A 10,068-nucleotide genomic window follows, 5' to 3' on the forward strand; every position below is an offset into this window, starting at 1 on the left:
TAAATACAGGTTACTCCCGGACTCCTTTGAAAGTGACCCTGATAAATATTTTATGTTCATTGAGTATTTTGGAACGCACTATTTCGAAAAGGTTAATTTTGGCGGAATCTTACAGTTTTATCTGGAAACCAAGAAGTCCTATTACAAAGGGAAATCGGACAAAGACGTGAAAGCGGAAGCGAGTGCCACATTTTTTAACTTTCTGAAAGCAAGCGGAAGTTACTCGGGTTCAGTAAAAAAAGTTGACACACGTTTCACAGAAAGCACCAATAAGATTGTCAGGTAAATTTTAATTCATTTTTTGTTGTTGTTTTGTTTGTTTCTAATTTTATGATGTGCAGATTTGTGCTGTATAGAAAAGGATTTTTTGTTTGTGAAAACAAACAAGTAGTTTTTTTTGTTTGTTTTTTTTTATTAAAAATTTTGAAATTTTCCTACTTTGCAAATGAACAGAAGTCGACGGACATTTTTAGAAGTAAACCGCATAATAACTAAAGAGAACATGGTAAAACAAATCAGGATTTTATTTATAGAACTTAACGAGGATTCTTATGTCTTTTGTTACTAGGACCGGCGCTACCGATTCTCAACTCCTCAACCCAGGAAAGTCATACAATCGTGAAGGTGTGCCTTCAAAATGGATTTTGCATTCTGAAAGCCTCCTAGAATTTATGTTTTTTACACACACTTTTGTTATTCAATATATATGCATATATATGCCTTCAAGTCCAACATAAACAAATTCCTGACAAACCGCCCTCTTAAGTAAGATACTCTATCAAATCTCCAATACTAATGATTACTACAATACTATCTCATTGATTACTGTACACGCAATAACCCTTATCCTTGAGTGGCCTCCGGGCCTTGATAAGTGGTGACCTCCATGTAAAAAAAAAATGCATAAATTTTTTATTTAAGGCAACATTTATGGATCTACCACTGTACATTCATGAGTATGTTTCGGCCAATCAGTTACAATCAAGTATCCTCATGCCATGTTCTGACAAACCCTTGTAAAGAGAAACCTGTCTAGTAAGCATTCAAGTTCTCTCCATTAAGCATAAAACCTTATAGTATTTGAAAAACAAAACATTTTCTCACAATTAATAAAAATTATTTACCAGGGCATGTTTGTAATTAATCAAAAGTGACTGTTCCAGGGCAGTTTTTATAATATTTAAACTTTGTGACATTAAATATAGTAGTTTAAAAACAGAACATTTTTCTGACAATTAATCGAAAGTGATTTTTACTAATGCATTTTTGTAATTAATCAGAAGTGATTTTTCAAAGACATTATTGTAATGTTAAAACTTTGTAACATTAAATATAGTATTTAAAAAACGAAAACTTTTCTTACAACTTATCAGAAGTGACTTTATCAGGGCATTTGTGTAATTAATCAGAACTATTCTAGGGCATTTTTTATTAAATATATTGGAAACCATTTTGTAACATTAAATATATTGGAAACCATTTTGTAACATTAAATATATTGGAAACCATTTTGTAATATTAACTATATTGGAAACCAAAAAACTATATGTAATGTTACAAAGGTTTTTTATTAAAATGCCCTGGAAAATCCAATGTTTAAAATGCACAGTAAAAGACACGGCTTCTTCTTACAATAATGTCCGGGAAGAGTCATTTCTAATTAGTTGTAAGAAAAAGTATCTGGGAAAGTAAATTCTGATTTATTACAAATATTTCCTGGAAAACTCACTTCTGATTAATTATTAAAAAACATTGCTTTTTTTTCTAACTACTTTATTTATATCACAATATTAAAACATTTTAAGATCTTGAAGGTGGGCCACATTCTAGAAACTTTCTGAGATTTATGTTTTTCCCCACATACTTGCTAGCTGCAACTTCTCTCTCTCTCTCTCTCTCTCTCTCTCTCTCTCTCTCTCTCTCTCTCTCTCTTTTATCAACAGTTTATCCTCTTTTATATCTGTTACTACCAATAATAAAATTAGGAAAAACTGCAGTGATTATTCCAAACTATATCGCTTAGCCAATCAAACCGCTTGAAATAGAAATTATACCTGTGAATCAACATAAATATCTGTTCAAGCCTAAGTTTTTATAAGTGACAGAGTTAGTACATAATCTTGTAAGTGAGTGGAAAATTTTTCTGCCTTTCATTTAATATTTTAAATGAAAATATAAATCCAGATAAAATCGATTAAAAAAAAAGAAGATTTTCACGAACGTACATTGATTTAAACAAGATGTCAGAAACAGAATTAATTTCATGGTTGCAGGCAGTAATCCATAATGCACAATAATCTCACAAAGAGACTGACTTTATTTTGTTTATTAGAGAAGAGAGTACACTTGTTTAAACAGTCGCCATTTACAAAGACGATAAGCAGCAGACAATATATGTATGTATCATAAAATTCGACTGCGAAATTATCAAGTTGCACCTAAAAGCCAGGTGCTTGAAGTGATGTCTTGTATATTCTGATGAACTAGTACATAGAACATTATCGAAATCCGTTGAGAAATGTGGAAATTCATTGAGGCCATACACACACGCACACACATGCACAAACAGATTTCCACTGGTAGTCTTCACTGTTTTTACCTTGAATTATCCTGATAAAATATAATCTCTGAAAACTGAAGCCCTCATCGTTTGTTCTAAAAATTGAACCGCTTATGTGTCTCATATAGAGATCAAGTATTAATCCCAGAAATCCAGATTCATGTATATTAGTAATAGGACGATTCTAGTATTTTTCCCGATTCCGATACAATTACCGATTCTGATTCTGATTCTTTATAAATCTCTAAGTATTTAACTATAAAAGTGTTATTTTGTCCCGATTAGCATAAAAACACAGCTTAAATGTGCCTGTATATTCTCAAACGTAAAAACACACTTGTGAGAGAGTGGTCTAGAGATTTTAGTCTTACTGGAAGTTTAAATCTATAAATATTTATAACTATAAGCAGTAGAAGATGTTTCTTAAACCAAAATCAAATAAAAAATGATAATTTAAGGAATCGGTGTTGGCATCAGAAAATAGGCCCAAATATTTTTGATTCCAATACGGATTCCGATACCCCAAAAAGCTCTGATTTTTCTGATTCCCGATTCTGGTACCGATTAATCGCCCCAAAACTAATATATATATATATATATATATATATATATATATATATATATATATATATATATATATATATATATATATAATGATCGTCACTTCTTCACAGAAGACCATCTTTCCTTTGCATAAATTAAAATTTCATGTTTAAATGTATTGTACGACTGGGCAACGCCGGTCTACCAGCTAGTATATATATATATATATATATATATATATATATATTCAGATGAGTATATATATATATAGCCAGTAGAGTTTAGTTTCGTAGAAGTACAGCCAATGAAATAACATGTGTCTACCAAAGAGTGCTCAATGAGTGAACAGAGCAGATATATTAAATTTATTTATACAAACATTAATGGCTACATATGTGCATACATGTTTCTGTAACCACCCGCGTTGGGGGATTACGTCTTCAGGCCAAGAATTACCGAGTTCTTGACGGTAATTCTTGGCCTGAAGACGTAATCCCCCAACGCGGGTGGTTACAGAAACAGGTATGCACATATGTAGCCATTAATGTTTGTATAAATAAATTTGATATATATATATATATATATATATATATATATATATATATATATATATATATATATATATTAGCTGGGAGAACCAACGTTGCCCGAATTGAATGTTGATCGACGAATGTTCCACACATTTTTATTGTCATCGAAATCGGTGAAATCGCCTATTTTTAAATCAAATCGATTGCTCTTAGCCCACAATATAGTGTAGTCTACATTGCACTGTAGAGAACCTACTATCGATTTTATATAAAAAAAAATGTTTTTATATATAATGGCTTGAATTAAAGCTTAAAATTGCAAAAATCAAGTATCATGCTTCAATTGTGCTCTAAACAGAAACATTAATTTCGAACGTGCCCCTGCCATGTTAAAGAACCTACTGTTGATTTTAAACGCAGACACATTTGTTTGTGCAGTGATAAAACTTCTCAAGTGCACTTGTGAGGTTAGACTGTATAAAAGTGATAACTTTAGTTAAAATCGGACTGTTCCATATTTAATTTTTTTTTATTGATTGTCGATTTTCGATAATTATCGGAGGCATTCTGATACGAAATCTATCTAAGAACACTCCCAGGTACTCATAAGGCACATTTGTGTGAATTGTTTTTTTTTGTTTTTTTAAATGGGCCCAACCGTCTTGGAGTTCATAGGGAACGAACTCACAGACACACAAAGTTCCTTTATATTATTATTATTATTATTATTATTATTATTATTATTATTATTATTATTATAACAACAATAACAATATATGTATTCACATAAAAGTTTATATGAAGATATATCTTATGCATTGATTCCCAGTATTTTAAAATCATTTTAATATTCGATTGTATATGTTATTTTTTCTATTTTTTTAGTCCTCATTATTATATATTATAACTATAAATTGAAAACATGCCTTTTTAAATCAAAATTAATTTTATATTATTTTATTCTTTAATAGTAAAAAAGCAAATAAAATGAATATATGAAATAGTAAACCAGATGGAATTACCCTCTCCCCTGTAACTAGTGTATTTGTGGAACGTGAAGTAGTCTTGAACTACTTTAAATTAACCTACTTTCTCCGTGCTCATAGATGGAAGAGGGATAGTTAATATTAATGCTCAACGCTTGCGTGGGCTTATACGAAGATTGAAACTCACCCATTCTTCTTCTTCTTCTTCTTCTTCTTCTTCTTCTTCTTCTTCTTCTTCTTCTTCTTCTTCTTCTTCTTCTTCTGCGCCCGTCGTCGTCATCCTCATCGTCTATTTCCTCTTTTATCCGTTTTTTTTTCTTTCTTTACTCTCTTTTCTATTTTCTTCTGAATATCATGGGAGTCATATGACCTTTAAAATAAATTCTTGTAAAATTCGTTTTTATGTTGAACCTCATGCCATACAGGATTTGCTCCTTTTTTTTTAAGAAAGTACCGGTATCGCCTGATGAGGTCTTTAGTTGTTCATCACTATTGACGGAAACATTCTCATGATTTTCAGTGATATTAAAAACTTAAATCTATCTATCTATATATCTATATATACATCTATATATTTATATATATATATATATATATATATATATATATATATATATATATATATATATATATAAGCGAAAATGTGTGTATGTTTGTATGTTCGCTTTTTATGTATGTCCGCAAAAGGATTTTTTCCAGCGGCTTCTCGAGGCCGTCGCTCATTTTTAAAACTTTTTATATCACATCGAAATCACGAGTTACGAATGGGGGTCGCGTATGTATTTAATGTGTCCGACTTTCAAAAGCTAAATATTCAACATTTTTCGATCGGTACATGTAGATTCGCCTTTTTTCGTATAATAAAAGCGAAACTAATAGGAAGGTTGTTGCATCATTCCCAGCGCGATCGCCGGCAATCAGCTTTGATCAATGCGGGTTTTTCCTTATATCAGACAATTGCTATTCAATTTGGACAATCCCCTCTCAATCGGGAGCTGCCCCCCTCCCATCATCTTGGGGAAGCCCAAACTGTACCGCAGTAAATGACAAAAACGGTCCCGCAAAAACCCGAAAAAAAGGAAACAAACGCCAAAAAACTGCACCATCATCGTAACGCTCCTCCGATGACCTCATTAAGCGTCCACCTGTCAATCAAACCTCCTTGACTTGACTCACTTTAATCGCTCTAAGATTAACGTTGTCGCCGTAGCGCAGGTGTTCAGGCTCAGTCTATAGACTTCAATGCTCTGGGTTCGAGCCCACGTGCCACGAACCCCAATCTTTTTTTTTTTAAATCGCTATCGTTAAGTTTTCTTTTTGTTCTGATTTACCTCCCCATCCCAACACACACACCTACAAATACCCGGGCAACGCCGGGTACCCCCGCTAGTATATATATATATATATATAAAGGACAAAATTAATTCCTTCATTTTCAACTGGGCAGTTGCTTTTTTCGCCACAATTTTCGCAAGTCATTGTCTCCTTTCAATTGACTAGCCTTAATTTCAACGTTCGCGACTTCCGATTTTGCCATGGAGGCGTCGGCTAAGACGTTACGTGTTTATTAACCTTCTTTTCCTCCTTCACATTACGGGTTCGAGCCTGCCTGCCTACACCTCTCTCCACCCAAACTGTCTACTGTTGTTTTGATACCCCCGCTACTACCATTGTTTTTTCGGGGTTTCTTACTACACTATTTCGACACACCCAGGCAACATGTATCCACAATTTAATAAGATATAATATGTTATGTATCAATTTTAAGTATTTACTTCAACAGTGTTCAATACGTAAGTAGAACTAGGTAACAAGTTATGAAAATATATATGGCAATTAAGCTATCCAGAATTTTCTATGTTTCATCTTTGTGGGGCATTAGCCTGAAGAGTCCTCACAAGGATGAAACACGGCAAATTTTGTGTAGCTTAATTGCCATATATATTTACATAACTTACTATATATATATATATATATATATATATATATATATATATATATATATATATATATATATATATAACTAGTGGGGGAGAGAGTCGCCCGACTTTGCCCGGTCGTAAAATACACTAAAATATGATATTTTTATTTGTCCAGATTTCATATATATTATTATAGAGTCCTGATTTCAAAAGTAAAAAAAAAAAAAAAATGTATTCGGTGCCATCAGCTAGAATCGAAAGTAAAACTGTGGTATCAAAATCTGCTGACATTATCACTGTACGAATGTAACACGCATTTGAACTGATTAAAAATAAACTAATGTACAAAATGTATAACGACTTTTTCAATTTTTACCCATTTAAAAACTCTTAAAGAACGGTCCATAAAAAATCCAATCATTTGAGGCTCCTAGTGCCGCTCTGCAACTTTTAGTTCTGGAAGAGATAGAGTTTGAAAATAAAGACAGGCAGACAAACATAGTGAGGTTTGTAAATTAGTTTTGCTTATTTTTAGACATGGCATCAAAACTAGAGTATAGTACGTACGAAGTAAACAGCAAGTTGAGATGAGGGAAGTTAAGAACATGATAATTAAAATCCACTTGTACATATATCTATATATATTTTCACTTACCTGTTGGATTGGAAGTTTTTAATTCGACCGTGTTTGGATTTTACCATCCTTGGATTTTTTTACTCTTCACCGGACTATCCATTCATGTGAAATCTTTTTATCATTTTTTCTTTTACCTCATATTCCCCTTACCTCCCCCTTTTTTTTAACCAAGTAAGATCTGTGACTTACTTGTGATTCATTAAATACTTTTACATGCAAAATCCGATCCCGCATTTTGCTAATTCCTGCCCTCTGATGAGAAGGAGAGTATTTCTTCGAAACTCCGCGGATTAAGGACTATCCACTTATCTTGTGCTTCCTTTGTAAAATTAAATATGTTTTTAACTCTTTTTGAAGATGTTTTTAAACATGTTTTATTAATCATTTGTTCACATATATATATTTTCAGATATTATCTATGTATGTATATATATATATACATGTTCTGATTTATTTATTTTTAGGTATTATGGAGGCGATACAAACCTTTTGTCTGCAGGTGGAATAAGCAAATGGCAACCTACTATAAGTAAAAACCCGTGGGTTTTTGGTGGCAAACTTAAAACCATCAGTGACCTCATTGAAGATAAATCAAAAAGAGAATCCATGGAAAAAGCTATTCAGATCTATATCGATAAGGCCTATATTGATTCCCTGATGAACCTCTTAAATTGGGCCACCAACAAATATCCAGGTTTCTATAAACAGATTTCTGCTTATAAAAATCAATTGAAAGCCTTGAAAGCAAGTGATCATAATGCTGTTATAACCCTCGGTAACAAGTTGGAAGAAGAACTAGAGGTACCATCGTGGTTTCTGGATAATGTCCAACTGTGTTATAAATGGAGACCAGATGGTGATGGCGGACAGTGCGGAGGCGGTGTCGGACGATACCTTTGTGCACATGTTGGATCCATGACGACTTACTACAGAGACGATACTGACAGACGTGGTGGGGGCTGTCGCATGCAATGGGGAATCCAGAAGTCAGGTCACGTAAGTCAAAGTTGGCTCCAGCAAACTAAAATCTGCTACCAATGGTGGCCTGATGGAGATGGTGGTCAGTGTGGTGGTGGAGCTGCCAGACACCTTTGTGCATCTCTCAATCAATTTACACCGGAATACAGAGACGATACTGACAGGCGTGGTGGTGGCTGTCGGATGCAATGGCGTTTGGTGGTTCCTGATGCTGCCCCAATTTGGTATCGTAGCATGAAACTATGTTTCGAGTGGTATCCTGATGGAGATGGAGGTCAGTGCGGAGGAGGTGCGCAAAGATTATTGTGTGCTACTGCTAACAGTTGGACAGCAGCTTATCGAGATGATACTGACCGTAGAGGTGGTGGCTGCCGCATGCGTTGGGGAATTATTCCAAGTTAAAATGTTAACACATCTAAAACTGTGTGGTCGTAACAAGGATTGTAAGAATGACGTCAACTGAATCAGTAATATTATTGATTAAACGTCCGTTTCTTTTTATTATTATTTATTACTCAAATAACTGTTGTTATACTGTAAAACAGTCACAAAAATATCAAATGACCTTGAGTCAAACTAAATTGATTCAAATGTTGAATGATTTAAAAGAAGTCACATATTTTGAGGAACAAACATATACTTCTGAGGATGAGCAATGCATCAGGAGTAATATTCAAAATCATTTTTACGATGAATAAGAATATCAGGAGAGTAGATTCTGAACCGTTGCAAACGTTTGTGTGTAAAAATAAGAAATGAAGGAATTCGAGCAAACAACACCAGAGTCTGAAAAGCAAGAAGACAAATCCATCTGCCCATCCTCTGAAACTCATTTTTTCGTCGCCATCTTTAATCGGTTTTAAACCTAAAATGTCTAATGAAAAAAATCATTAAAAAAATTTACATTGTAACCATGTAGAAAGTACCAATAAATCAAATCTTATGTTTTATAAAATTTTGATTGTTTTTTTTTGTTTTTTTTTTGTTACTCGCAACTTTGATTTATAACAAAACTAGCAGAATACCTGTCCTCCCAAGACGGCTATTAGCAATAATTTTAATTGTTATGAAAGGATAGTGTCTGATGTTATGAGCGGATCTTCCCAGGCACTACCTTTTCCTTTTGTGCATCTGCAGTTAGGGGCTGGTTTGCATCAACTCCATAACATGCCTTGGCACCAAGGTTGTATTGTAGACTGTTTCTTTGTTACAGCTTCTGTTATCATAATGTTATTTTTTTTTACAACGAAATTATTACTTATCAAGGCTCAAAGGCCATTCGAGGATAAAGGTTAATCACTGTAAGGTGGTAGCATAATAATCGTTAATGGTGAAGATTTGGTAGAATTTAGATTATTTAAAGGGACAGCTTAATAAGAACGTGTTTACATTGGACATGAAGGCGACCATATTGTAGTCAATTGAGAAGTAGGCCAGTGGAACAGTGTTCCACAGGCGGGCAGTCCTAGAAAAAAAAGCTTTGTTCATGGAAACCGAGTTTATATTTAGAAAAGTGTTAGAATGACGTCAACTGAATTAGTAATATGATCAGATTCAACTGCTATAATTATTTAACTTCTGATTGTGTTTATTGTTTTAAATTTATGATTATAAATAAGTGTTGATATGCCGTAAAACAGTCAAAACAAATGAAAAATATCAAATGGCCTTGTGACAGATCTAAGTTGATTCAATTGTTGAATGATTTAAAAGAAGTCACATAATTTGAGGAACCAACAGCCCTTTCTGGAAATGAGTAATGCATCAGGAGTAATATCCTAAATCATTTTTATGATGAATAAGAATATCAGGAGAGTAGATTCAGAATCGTTGCAAACGTTTGTGTGTAAAAATAAGAAATGAAGGAATTCGAGCAAACAGCACCAAAACTATCAGATTACAGGCATTGTCA

General features: G+C 33.3%; 1 protein-coding gene across 1 annotated transcript in view; it reads left to right on the forward strand.

The window, feature by feature from the left end:
• Window positions 1–9,111, forward strand: part of LOC145248234 (perivitellin-2 67 kDa subunit-like) — a 14,676-nt gene extending 5,565 nt beyond the window's left edge. The window contains exons 3-4 of the mRNA XM_080110114.1: window positions 10–282; window positions 7,643–9,111. Coding sequence (XP_079966240.1) covers window positions 10–282; window positions 7,643–8,558 — 1,189 coding nt within the window. The 3' untranslated portion in view covers window positions 8,559–9,111. The remainder of the gene's footprint in view (window positions 1–9; window positions 283–7,642) is intronic.
• Window positions 9,112–10,068: the final 957 nt, after the last annotated feature.

The sequence above is a fragment of the Euprymna scolopes genome, chromosome 26, assembly GCF_053919585.1.
Source record: "Euprymna scolopes isolate OS-2025 chromosome 26, ASM5391958v1, whole genome shotgun sequence".
NCBI classification, from domain to species: Eukaryota; Metazoa; Mollusca; class Cephalopoda; order Sepiida; family Sepiolidae; genus Euprymna; species Euprymna scolopes.